This window comes from Mastomys coucha, unplaced genomic scaffold (assembly GCF_008632895.1).
Source record: "Mastomys coucha isolate ucsf_1 unplaced genomic scaffold, UCSF_Mcou_1 pScaffold13, whole genome shotgun sequence".
Lineage (NCBI taxonomy): Eukaryota > Metazoa > Chordata > Mammalia > Rodentia > Muridae > Mastomys > Mastomys coucha.
The window spans coordinates 5949896-5962497 of NW_022196895.1; the positions used below are offsets into that span (position 1 = coordinate 5949896).

The 12602-nt window shown below is 39.8% G+C and overlaps 1 protein-coding gene across 5 annotated transcripts in view; it reads right to left on the reverse strand.

The window, feature by feature from the left end:
- Nucleotides 1–3626: 3626 nt before the first annotated feature.
- The window catches only part of Ccny (cyclin Y), a 134333-nt gene continuing 125357 nt past the window's right edge, over nucleotides 3627–12602 (reverse strand). For 2 of the 5 annotated variants that reach the window (XM_031364942.1, XM_031364944.1), the window contains 3 exons: nucleotides 9987–10043; nucleotides 8691–8853; nucleotides 3627–5909 (listed from right to left, as the gene is read on the reverse strand). In XM_031364942.1, the coding sequence (XP_031220802.1) occupies nucleotides 5793–5909; nucleotides 8691–8853; nucleotides 9987–10043 (337 nt within the window). In that variant the 3' untranslated portion in view covers nucleotides 3627–5792. The remainder of the gene's footprint in view (nucleotides 5910–8690; nucleotides 8854–9986; nucleotides 10044–12602) is intronic. The other 3 variants (XM_031364940.1, XM_031364943.1, XM_031364941.1) reach the window with 3 other exon arrangements.

The following is a 12602-nucleotide window of genomic DNA, read 5'->3' on the forward strand; positions in this document are numbered from 1 at the left end:
TCCAAGAAGCTGGACTATCATGAACTGGCTAGTTGCTTGTTGCCAATATTTCCTGTGTGAAGAGGGTAGAGCTCCTCCCACTGTTGGCCTTTGTGAATACTAGAAACACATTTGGCCATAGGATCTGGTTCAAACAGTTTAACAGTTCAGTAGCCCACCATAGTAACCCTCTTTGCCTCTTCCACAGATACCTCAATTCAAAAGGTCACTCCCACTCATTTTCCCCCTCTTATTACCACACCATCCATTTTCAAGACATCATACCTCATAGTATACAGTTGTAGGGTTATTAATGAGCTGTCCTACAAAGACCTTGTCTGTTTATACTGCACTGAGCCTAATACCAGAACTGTTGATACATGGTCAATACACGGCTGCTGAATGCAATATAGGGATCATTTAAAGTCTACACTAAAATTAACTTATTAAACAAATATACATTTTCTGGGTAATATTTGAGAATAGGAATGTTTCAGGTTTTGCCACCTGTAGGAAACTACCATGCAAGCTCAGCACTGGCAAGTGTCTAGACAGGACTGGCAAGAATATGACCTACTGCTGCTTTCCCACTACACCACTTTCAATCTCTTTGTTTCTTCTTCTCAAACACCAATTGGATGAGAAGTTCTGTTATTAATCTCCTGGAAATGTAGTATTATCCAAAATAAAGACACACTCAGAATACTTGTCATGGCCAGGACACTTATCTGCTAATATATGAGGTTACTAAGGCCTCCTATATGGTATCCCACACTATAGTTTTTTTTTTTTTTTTTTTTTTTTTTTTTTTTTTTTTTTTTTTTTTTTTTTTTTTTTTTTTACTTCAACTGTACAACACTACAGTTACTCACAAATATCAGTCTTTTCTCAGTTTCCCCAACTTTCAGATATCACCTTAAATGCAAGAACTTTTCCACAGACTGCAGTAGCGGATGCTCCGGTACAGATATGGAAAGCTTGGAGGTGATTGCTTAGTAGTCTTGTGGACAGGTGGGGCATGCCATAAGGGAGGCAAAATCCTTTTTTTTGCAAGGTTAGGCTTCCAGGGTGAGTTCAGGTTTTGCAAGCTTAGGAAGTAGCACTCTTACTAGAACAGCTTCAGTTGTGGGTGAAGTTAAATATCTACTTCACTTTCCCAGAATCTAGCAACCCACACAAAAACACAACAGCTAGAGTCAGTGGAATTCTACTTGAGATCAATAATGACTACAAGAGAGCTGGAAAAGGACAGAATATAGCTGACCCTGGAACAACTATGGCCTTTATATGAGAACTCTATCTACCAATATAAGAGTCACCCTCTCTTGGTGTGGGCCTTACAAAAGCTGACTAACATCCCAGGGAACTCAGGTGGGCTTATGCCTTTAAAAAATGCATTCACATTTCCTAGCATCCCATAAAAACCAATTAGTACATGTGTTCATGGATTAGCAAGAGTCTCTGACAGCAACCTTCAAAGAGAAGATGGTGGTAAAGGTGGTGTCACAGTTTAGATCTGGACTAGAATTCCAGGTTCCATTACAACACAGATCAATACCAACATCAATAAAGTATTAAATATAAGATGAAGTCATTGTTAACATTTTTGTCAAAACTGTATTTATTTTGAGATGACAGTTTTTGATTGCACATTTGAATCTATTTATAAACAAAAGTTCTCAAAAGGAATAAAGTCCCCTGCCCCCAAACAAATCACAAAAGGATACAAGATGTTTTACTAGGACCTATAAATCCCAAATGCCATCCAGTCAGACATGTTGGAGGGCACTTCTTAGTATAAACAGGTTCTTGGAGAACTCTACATGGTTTTTGGAACAAGTCCTGGCTTGGGCATAGCTCGCCTTGCAACACTGTACACACAAAGCAGCTTCTAATGACACACCATCAGTAAAAGTAGTAATTTTTGTATTGCTTACCGAAGAAGTTTCCAGTAAAAGTGGCACCAGAGGATCTGTGGCCTTGACATGTACAAGCTTAGTAAAGAAGCTCTAACAAGTTGCATGGAGTATGGCTTGGTAAAGTCATCAGCAGTGTGAGCACATGCATCACTGACTCCCGTATGTCTAATGGAGCTGTCTGGCAGGTTGCTTCTGGGAGGGCATTCTGGTGCTGCTCTGTGCTCTCCATTAAGTAAGGCTGAACTGCTATTCCTATTACGGCCTGGAGTTTTCTTTCTGTTCATAGAGCTAAGTACGTTCCCTAGTACTGCTGCAGGCTATGCTTCCTGCTTCCTCCTGTTGACAAAAATGGGTACCATCTGCAGCTTGCTTTTCAGAAGACCATTCATGTTTGTAAGAACTGCCAAGGCCAGTGAGTATCTTGAGAGACTCACTCCACTGAAGGCCAGGACATAGTGGTTTATAAGACAAAACAGTATTTAAGGAAAGCATGTGATCTATTTGATCCTACTGGCTAACTTAGCTCCTCACCTGGTTGAAGTCCCAGGTAGGCTTCAGTTTCTCAATCACTGAAGACACACACACTTTCTCTCACTGCTCTTAGAATTAATTTACTCATCACCCCAAAAACCTGCACAATTTTACTTTTTGAGGCAGAGTATTACTACATAGACCAGGCAGGCCAGTCTCAAAATCATGATCCAGTATTACCACTCTGAAAACACTGTCCAATTTTATATCAACTAAAAAAAATATAGCAGGAAGGCAGAAAGTATTTGTTCTATGTACATATTTTTTTAATTTATTAAATACCTATAGTGAACTAAGAATATATACATATATAAACTCAAAGCGTAAAATACGGCCCCAGGTTGCAGTCCCTAAAGCAGCAGGAATATGCAAAATCACAACTCACCAAAGTCTGCCTTGAAGCTCAGCTAAGCAGCAAAATCCCCTGAAGCAAGGGGAACACCAAGTTGGAGATATCCCAGGTAAAGACCATGGAGAAGGAACACAGGACAGTGGAGCTATCTTCAACAGCTGGAGGCATGAGGCCACAGCTGGTCTCACCTGAGCATGAAGGCAGAAAAGCACCTCTAGAACCTGCAGGATCTCATTATATTTTAACTTAACTCCTTTCTTTTCCCAGTGAAGAAGTAAAATAAAATTTACTGGAATGTGTGTTTATTCTTCAACAAATTATATGTGCTGTTTAAATCAAGTCTATAGTCAAGAAACTGTGGCTTTCTTCATCCTTCAACAATGACAACGAGCTCTTTACTAGAGGCTGCATTGAGATAGCATTCCTGAACAGAATCCAGTGTTACCTGTTGGAAACCGAACTACTTCGCAAACAAGTTATTTATGATTTATCATCACTGCTACCAGATTTGTTTTATCTCCTTTTTCTTTTGGCAACCTGAGAACAACCCAGAAAACAAAAATGTCTTCATTATTGTGTAGAAAAATTAAATCAGCCTATACTTACATGCCTAGTAATTCAGACTAAACAGTACAACTGAAATTCTTAGTGCAAGAAATACAACCAATTAAAACAGTTTAACACTCATTGATGCAAAGGGAAAACCTTTCTATTCAGAGGTAGAGTTTAGTGTACAAGGCTTGAAAACAACAGTCAACATTCTGAATAAAACCAAGCCAGGCTATAAAGAGTCGCCGTTGGATGTCAGATACCAGACTGTGTGTACACATATATAACAAATACACTGTACAATCTTTTAAAGTAGTTTAATAAACTCCACAAAATAGTATCAGGTGCATTGAACTATTTACATAAGTTAATTTCCAAATCTCCCATTCAAATAAAAGGAATAAAAATAAGATTTCTGCTATCAAGTCAGCAGTTCTTTCCTAAAATGGGCTGGTAAAATAAGGTACTTTACATGAGAGGAAGGAGTTCATCTAAGAGGTATTCATATTTGGCTAAGAAAATAGGTCCCTTTTAGAGTTATAGAGATGAGGGAATACAAAATGACACTTTCTACACTTTTAGACCTCTGTTTAAGGTTCATAAGGAGAGAAGCTGATCCTGTTTCCCGCTCAGAGCAAATCATCAAAGGTGCAACAGGAAGGGCATTTAATTTTTTACTTCCTGCTTTGGAAGTTCAGGCTAGAACTTGCTCATATTGCATACAGAACTGCACAAGAACTGCACTGAATCCTGACTAACATTTGTGGCTCCATACTTTTGGGATTTTGACATTTTGTTCCTTCCATTTTCAAAGTGTGCTCTATTGAGAGGGGTCAGGCATACAATTTTAGGGTATTCAAAACTAACATACAACTCACACAGGAGGAGTATATAACAAAGCAAAACAAGGAAAAACCTCACTGCAACCTAAGAAGACGGGCAGAAGCAAAGCACTTGTGTGTGACTCAGACTCTTAGACTTCATGTTAGATTCTCTCTTTGATAGATACCTTAAACCCTTTTATTGTACTCAATAGAATTGTTTAATCTATCCCCAAAACAAGTCAGAAACAGTCAGAAAACACAAAAGCTGGTTATAATTAAGGAAGTATGAACCTTCACAGTTTGTGTAGCTTCTCCAAGCACCCACAATGAGAATGCAAGTTGAATTTTTTTTTTAAATTCAATAATTCTGTGAAAAATACCTCAGGAAATAGTAACATTTTTCCTTTTAGTGATCTTCCCATTGGAATACCCACCCACCCAATCCCCACTTTCTACATTTTAGATTTTTAAAAAAACTGTATACAAATAGACTAAATTTGATTTAAAGGAAGCATATAAAATTCAAGGAGAATATTGCTTACAACAATGGACATGGAAGTAAAAGAATGACCAGGCAGGAGCGCATGGACACGGCTCCTCATGAGGTCAGTAGAAGAATGACCAGGCAGGAGCACATGGACATGGCTCCTCATGAGGTCAGGAAAGACTGGCTCCCTGATGCTTCTCTACCCAAGATGCTTGTGCTCAGGACCTTGGCCTTCAGCCACCAAGTCTGATTGCGTTTTGTAATTACACCTTCATGTTAGCAGAAAAAGAGAACCTGGGATGGAGAGGAGGTGACAAAACCAAAACCAAGAACAACCAATCGCAAGAAAACTGGAAGGCACAAGCACCCATGTTAATCTAGATAGAATGTTCTTGGAATTAGGCAGGAGAGAATAGTTTTGGTTCAGTACTACAGTCAAGTTAATCCTGCTATTGTTGAAAGAGAATCATACAAAACAGATGTGTAGAAACACAACAAGCACATCTTGTGAGGAAGAAAGCTCAGAAGAAAGCTAGAGAAAATGGAGCAGAGATAAACAATCAGTACTATTTATTTGGATGTCTGTGCCATGGTGGTTACAAACTATACTCTCTGCTCTAAGGAATCAAAACCAAACCAGAATAAAAATGAACAAACACCCCCACCCCCACCCCCAAGAGAGCAGCATGAAGGAATGCAGGAAGTCTTACAGAGCATAAGGATTCCGAGGGCACATAGCATGGCATTCCTGATTTGGAGATGCGTTCAACTCTGCTACCTATCAGCTGGCTCCATCTGGTATCTATGACCAGACAAGGACCCAGAAACAGCAAAGCTACCAAGTAATCTTTGCCTCAATACAACTTCCTCTCCTTCATTTCCTTCTCCAGGATTAGAGTCTGTTTCCTCCATGAAAGAAGTGCTATTCGTGACGGTCAGGAAGGCTTGACACCAAGTTTCCTGAATACTGATTTCACGTCCCTTAAAGCCTCTTTGCGTGCACCCACGGAGTGTGGAGGTGGGTGTGAAGGCAGCCTTGATGGGGCCAGAAGGAAAAAAGAAAGCCAAACCAAACAAAACCACCCAAGTTCATTTTTTCTTAAACAAAAGGAGAAACTGAGGGACAGCATGACCTTAGGAGAATGCCCCAGTTAGGAGATGATGGCTGGGGACCACCGTGGCAGAATCAGGTTGTCAGCACTTGCTGAACGCTTCCTCATGGGTTTTCTCAGGTCCTTGTACTTGTCCTCACAGAGACGGGAGATGGCCTGAGAAGGAGAAAGACAGTGCAGGTCAGGGTACATACCAAGGTCCCACCTCAGTCAGGGGCTCTGCAAGGCTGTCACATCTGCTGGCATGCTGCCTAGCACAACTCTGACCCTGTTTCGAAATGGGGTGGTAGTGGTGGTGGTGGTGTGTGTGTCCTTATGATCTTGAAAGCAGAAGAGAAGAAACACCCAAGGCTACTGTGAGGGACAAGCATAATGAGCACTGTACTGGTGAGAGACAACCATAGTAAGAATGGCAGCAAATAAGGTGTCTGGGGTTTGACCTAGAAGCCAAGGTGGATCCACATGGTGGGTGTTAGTGAGACCAGACAGAGGGCTTTGAGGGATGGAGAGCCCACACAGGCCAGGAAGGAAACACTTTGTAGTCTGTAGCCAGAGCAAACCTGCTACTAATCTTAAGAGAACATGATAAAATTCAAAGGCTGCATTTTAGGAACATAACTCCAGTATCAGCAGAGAGAGAAACCAGACAGGCATCTGGGAGAGCAGACAAATTACTAGGCTGAGGTGTCTCACCCAAGCACTATGTACAGCATTCTTGGTTTTTTCATTTAAAGTTTCTGAGATTACCAATTGCCATTTCTCATGAATAGTGTGTGTCTGAATTCATAATAGCAACAGATAGTAGTGTTCCCTCTTAACCAGATTAGATGAGGCAACTACAGCTCTCTCTGACATGTAGACAGAGTTGAACACCTTGAGCCGGTTCAGAGTAATTTTTTAAAAGGTAAATCTGTAAGGTATTTCGCATGTGGTGTAGATCTGCATAGAAGGGGACAGTGGTACCTCCCTGGGGTTCTTCTTTAGTACCAGTGCTTAGCACCCAGCCTGTCTCCTTGTCTCCTTGCTTTACTGAGTTTCCAACTTAAAATTAATGGACTGCTGGTGGTGCTGTGGAACACAGCTTTAAACAAAGCACCTAGGAAGTAGGTGCAGGAAGATTTCTGTGAGTTAGAGGCCAGACTTCTGTGAATTTGAGGTCTACATAGTGAGTCCAGTCAGGTAAAGAGACCCTGTCTCCAAAATTTAATAAAAAATACATAAATAAATAAAAGACTCCTAATTGCTCTCTTAACTGCAATTTTTAAGAAAAAAACAAAACAAAACAAAACAAAACCAAAAAACCTAGAACCTATGTACCCAAACTGCCAGCTTCAAATATAATGAGCAGGAACAGGGATGCTATTGTATCACTTGAGAGAAAGAATCTCAATGAGGAATTAATTCTCTAAAGCAGAGTGACCTGTGGGGACCAGAGTGACGTCTATAGGGGACTGATTACCTTAATTGATGTATGAAGATCTGTCCACTGTGGGTAGCCCCATTTTCTGGTTTGGGTCCTTGACAGTAGAGTAAGCTGGCTGAGCACTGAAGCATATATGCCTTTATTCTTACTCTGTTCTCAGATGTTATGTCTTTAGCTGCTTTGACTTTCTTTGAAATAATGAAATGTAACTTGAAATCTTAACCCTAACCCATTTCTCCTTCATACTGCTATCAGGGTATTTTTATAACAGCAACAGTAAGAGAACTACAGCTTTTAACAGAATGAATATGAAGAAATTCATACTAAAGATACTTCCTTACAAACCAAATCCAAAACTAAACCAACCAAACAAAAAAGACCTCTTTTCACCTCTGGCTTGATTTTATACAACTCCTGACCTTGTTAAAGCACCAGGACAAACAGTGGAGTAGGCACATAAGGAAGGCCTTGGCAAGTTTGGAAAAGGACTCTCTCATCTTCCACTGTGGTCTAAAGCTTAGTACTGGTTAGTTTTTTGATTGTTTGTTCGTTTGTTTTTGTTTTTGTCAGCTTTACATAAGCTAGAGTCATTGAGGAAGACAAAACCTTAACTGAGAAAAAGTCTATCGGACTTGCTGTGGGAGCACCATCTCAGGGTAGGGGGTTCTGGGTAGTAAGAAAGCACTGGGCAAGTCATGAGAGCAAACTATTAAGCAGCATTCCTCTTTAGCCTGTTTCAGTTCTAGTTTCTGGGGTCCTGTCTGCCTGGCCTTCCCTTTCAACGATGAACTATAATGTAGAAATATAATTCTTTCTTCCTCAAGCTGGTATTAGTAATGTTTTATCAAAGCATATAAACTAAACTAGAACAGGCTCTACAGCTGAGACCACAATGCCTAGGGGCTGAAGTCCGGAGGGACAGAGAACAGAGTCAGCATACAATGGAGCAGTGGCCACTAGAGTTCCTTCTTACCACTTTGCTTTCATGCTATCCATTAAACCAGATGTGAAGAGTTGGTGGAAACATACATTTGCTGTGATAAATAGTCATGGGTTAGTAACAACAGCCTTCAACCTAGACCATATCCATTGAGGCAGGCCTTAGTTCCAACTACAAAAGAATCCTGTAGGAAAAAAAGTAAGATACAATAATAGCCTTTCTTGATTCTCAATTGCTAAGGCCACCTGGAAGCTTCTCCCCGCCCCCCTTTTTTTTGTTAATGCATGGTGGAAAATACTTATTTTTGTGGCCTCATAAAAACAAAAAAGTAAAACCACAAACATAAGAATGTTAAAAAGAATCATTTAGAAATAGAATTGGTATACAATAAGGAAAAGCTGCCTTATGGTTGTTAAAAAATGAAAAATACATATCTATTTAGTTAATGAACTGGCCTGCAATCCATCTAGAATCCTGTCCTTAATTTCACAAAACATACTAGAGAATACTGAAAGTGATGGCACAGAGATGGTAATGAGGCAACGCACTGCAGTGGTGTGTGGATCCCCCTTACCTCAAGCTTGTGGGCACGCTCTCTGCTTAGGGGCTCCAGAGGAAAGCTCAGGTTGTTTGCTTCTGCCAGAGAACGGAGATCAAAATAATACTTGGCATACACACTGGAAGGAACATTGATGTTAAACTGTAGCAATTCAAGAAACTGCCGCTCCAGTTCATTCCTGCAAAAGAACAGCAACAACAGTCAAACTTAGTGTCTATCAATAGGTATGGCTGCCACCCACTGAAGACTCCAGAAAACTGCATCCTTCAGGAACAAAACTGGTCTAATTAACTGTCTGGTTGAACATCAGCTATGCAATATCACCAACATGTAAGTATTAAAAGGCAAATCCAGATGAGCTGGAGCCCAGAAAGATGAAGTCTGGCTGTGATGATCAACAGAAACTGCTTTAGAGAGATTCATATCATTAAGGCCTGACACAGGCAATGCCTGTCCCTCAAGAACAGGCCAGGGAGTCTCAGAAAACATCTAGAAGCTGGCTTCTGTAGCTGAGTTCTATACTTTTTCACTGGGAGGAAAAGGGAAGCGTTTAGGGGCTTCTCACGTGAAAAGACAATTCTAGGCCCGGCCCTTAAAGGAATTCTAAGACTTTGAGCTGGGTGTTTCAGAACATGCTAAAGAAGCTGACAGACTACCTCTACTCCAGCCTTAGCTTAGCTGGTCTGGAGATGGCCCTTTCTAATAGGTCCCACGTGGGGCTGGCTGCTGGACAGGTCTCCATAGTGAGAGGAGAGGTGTTTAGGTACACAGATAGCTCAATTTTATTTTGATTAAGTAGGAATGACAACAGCCAGAGTGAATTTTCATATTTCAAAACCAAGAATATCTCGTTCATCTTTCAAAGTAGACATACTTGGTTAATATTGTGGGAGCTGGTCCTGATTATCTCCGAAGAAAGCAAGCACCTAGCATATTGGGCTAACACTCTGGGGTTCCTGCTTCTGCCCTTTGACACAGCACAATGCAATTGTTTGGTGTGGCTTCTACATTTCTTAGCCAGGACACCTGTTTTTCATTTCAGTTGTTTTTCTAGATAAGTGAGAAGAGTTATGAGTAAGGAGAGTGAAGCTCTGATGGGAAGGGGCAGCCAGAGATGGAGGAATTCGAGCAGAGGAACCCACTTGGTAGGGGCCTGTCCTCTATTCCTCATTTGTGAAGCTGAACATGGGTGGGTCATGAACATTCTAAGCATCACTCTTCAAACCTAAGCCAGTGTACCACTATCTTCCTCTCAGTCCCATTCAACTGTGCCTAAGAACCACAGTGAAAGCATACACACATAAAAATTACCTTATATTCAGTCTTATGAAGATGATAGAGGCTGGTAAAGAGGAAATGAATAAATCCCTTAAAGAAATACAGAAAAATACAATCAAACAGGTGAAGGAAATGAATTAAACTATCCAAGAACTGAAAACAATAACAGAAACAATAAAGAAAACACAAACTGAGGTATCTTGGAGACGAAACAGAAAGTACAAATGTGAACATCGCCAACAGACTATAACAGATGGAAGAGAGAATCTCAGGTGCAAAAGATACAATAAAAGATATTGATATATCAGCAAAAAAAAATATTAAATTTCAAAAGTTCCTGACACAAAACCACCAGGAAATCTGGGACACTATAAAATGAAGAATATCAAGAAAAGAGGAGAAGGAGGAGGAAGAAGAAGAGGAGGAGGAAGAAGAAGAAGAGGAGGAGGAAGAGGAAGAGGAAGAAGAGGAGGAAGAGGAAGAAGAGGAAGCATCATCATCATCATCATCCCAGCTCAAAGGTCCAAAAAATGCTTTCAACAAGTTCAGAGAAGGAGGATGAGAAAGAAAAGGAGGAAGAGGAAGAGGAGGAGGAGGAGGAGGAGAAGGAGAAGGAGGAAGAAGAGGAAGAGGAGGAGGAGGAGGGGGAGGAGGAGGAATCCAGCTCAAAGGTCCAAAAAATATTTTTAACAAAATCATAGAAGAAAATTTCCCTACCATAAAGAAAAAGATACCCATAAATGTACAAAAAGTTTAGAGAACACCAAGACTAGATCAAAAAAGAGAATCTTCTCACCACATAATGATCAAAAGAGTAAATGTACAGAACAAAGAATGAATATTAAAAACTACAAGGGAAAAAGGCTTAGTACCATTTAAAAGCAGACCTATTAGAATTACAGCCTTCTTCTCAACAGTGACTGTGAAAGTCAGAAGGGCCTGAGCAGATAGATGTCTTGCAGTCTAAGAGATAACAGATACCAGCCTAGACTAATATATCCAACAAAACTTTCAATCACCATAGATGGAGAAAATGAGATATTCCATGACAAGAGCAATATTAATCCACAAATCCAGTCCTACAGAATATAGCAGAAGTAAAACTGCAACTCAAGGAAGTTAACTACAACTAAGCCAACACAGAAAACAAAAAGAAGTGCAAACACACAGATGCACATATGGATGTAAGGACACACAGAGTAGCACCAGCAACATTAAAATAACAGAAATTAATAATCATTGGTCATTAATATCTCTCAACATCTATGGACTCAATTACCCATTAAAAAGACACAGAATAGAGAATGGATGCTAAAACAGAACACATCATTCTGCTGCATGCAAGAAACACACCTTAATAACAAAAATAGACATTTCCTCAGAGTAAAGGGCACTACCTCAGAAGAAAAGGATGGAAAACAATTTTCCAAGCCAATGGTCCCAAGAAAAAAGCTGGAGTAGCCAATCTAATATTGAATAAAATCGACTTTCACCCTAAAGTGATCAAAAAAGATAAGGAGAGATACTTCATACTCATCCAAGGTATGATCTACCAAGATGAATTCTCAATTCTGAATCTCTATGCCCCAAATGCAAGGGCATCTACATTCATACAAGAAACTCTACTGAAGCTCAAAGCACACATTGCACCGCACACAATAATAGTGGGAGACTTCAACATCCAACTCTCTGCAATGGACAGATCATGGAAACAGAAACTAAATAAAGACACGGTGAGACTAACAGAAGTTATGAAACAGATAGATTTAACAGATATCTATAGAACTTTTTATCCTAAAACAAAAGGATATACCTTCTTCTCAGCACCTCATGGTACCTTCTCCAAAATAGATCATATAATTGGTCACAAATCAGGCCTCAACAGATACAAGAAAACTGAAATAATTCCTTGCATCCTATCAGATCACCATGGACCAAGGCTGCTCCTCAATAACAACATAAACAATAGAATGCCCAACTATACGTGGAAGCTTAACAATACTATACTCAAGGATAACTTGGTTAAGGAAGAAATAAAGAAATAAATTAAAGACTTTCTAGAGTTTAATAAAATGATGCCACAACATACCCAAACTTATGGGACATTATAAAAGCAGTTCTAATAGGAAAACTAATAGCTTTAAGTGCCTCCAAAAAGAAACTGGAGAGAGCATACACCAGCAATTTCACAGCACATCTGAAAGCTCTAGAACAAAAAGAAGCAAATTCACACTAGAGGAGTCAAAGGCAGGAAATAATCAAACTCAGGGCTGAAATCAACCAAATAGAAACAAAAAGAACTATACAAAGTATCAACCAAGCCAGGAGTTGCTTCTTTGAGAAAATCAACAAAATAGATAAACCCTTAGCCAGACTAACTAGAGGGCACAGAGACATTATCCTAATTAACAAGATCATAAATGAAAAGGGAGACATAACAACAGACACTGAGGAAATCCAAAAAATCATGAGATGCTACTACAAAAGCTTATACTCAACAAAACTGGAAAACCTGGATTAAATGGACAATTTTCTAAACAGATACCAGATACAAAAGTTAAATCAAGGCCAGATCAACTATCTAAACAGTCCCATATCTGCTAATGAAAAAGAAACAGTCATCAATAGTCTCCCAACCAAAAAAAAAAA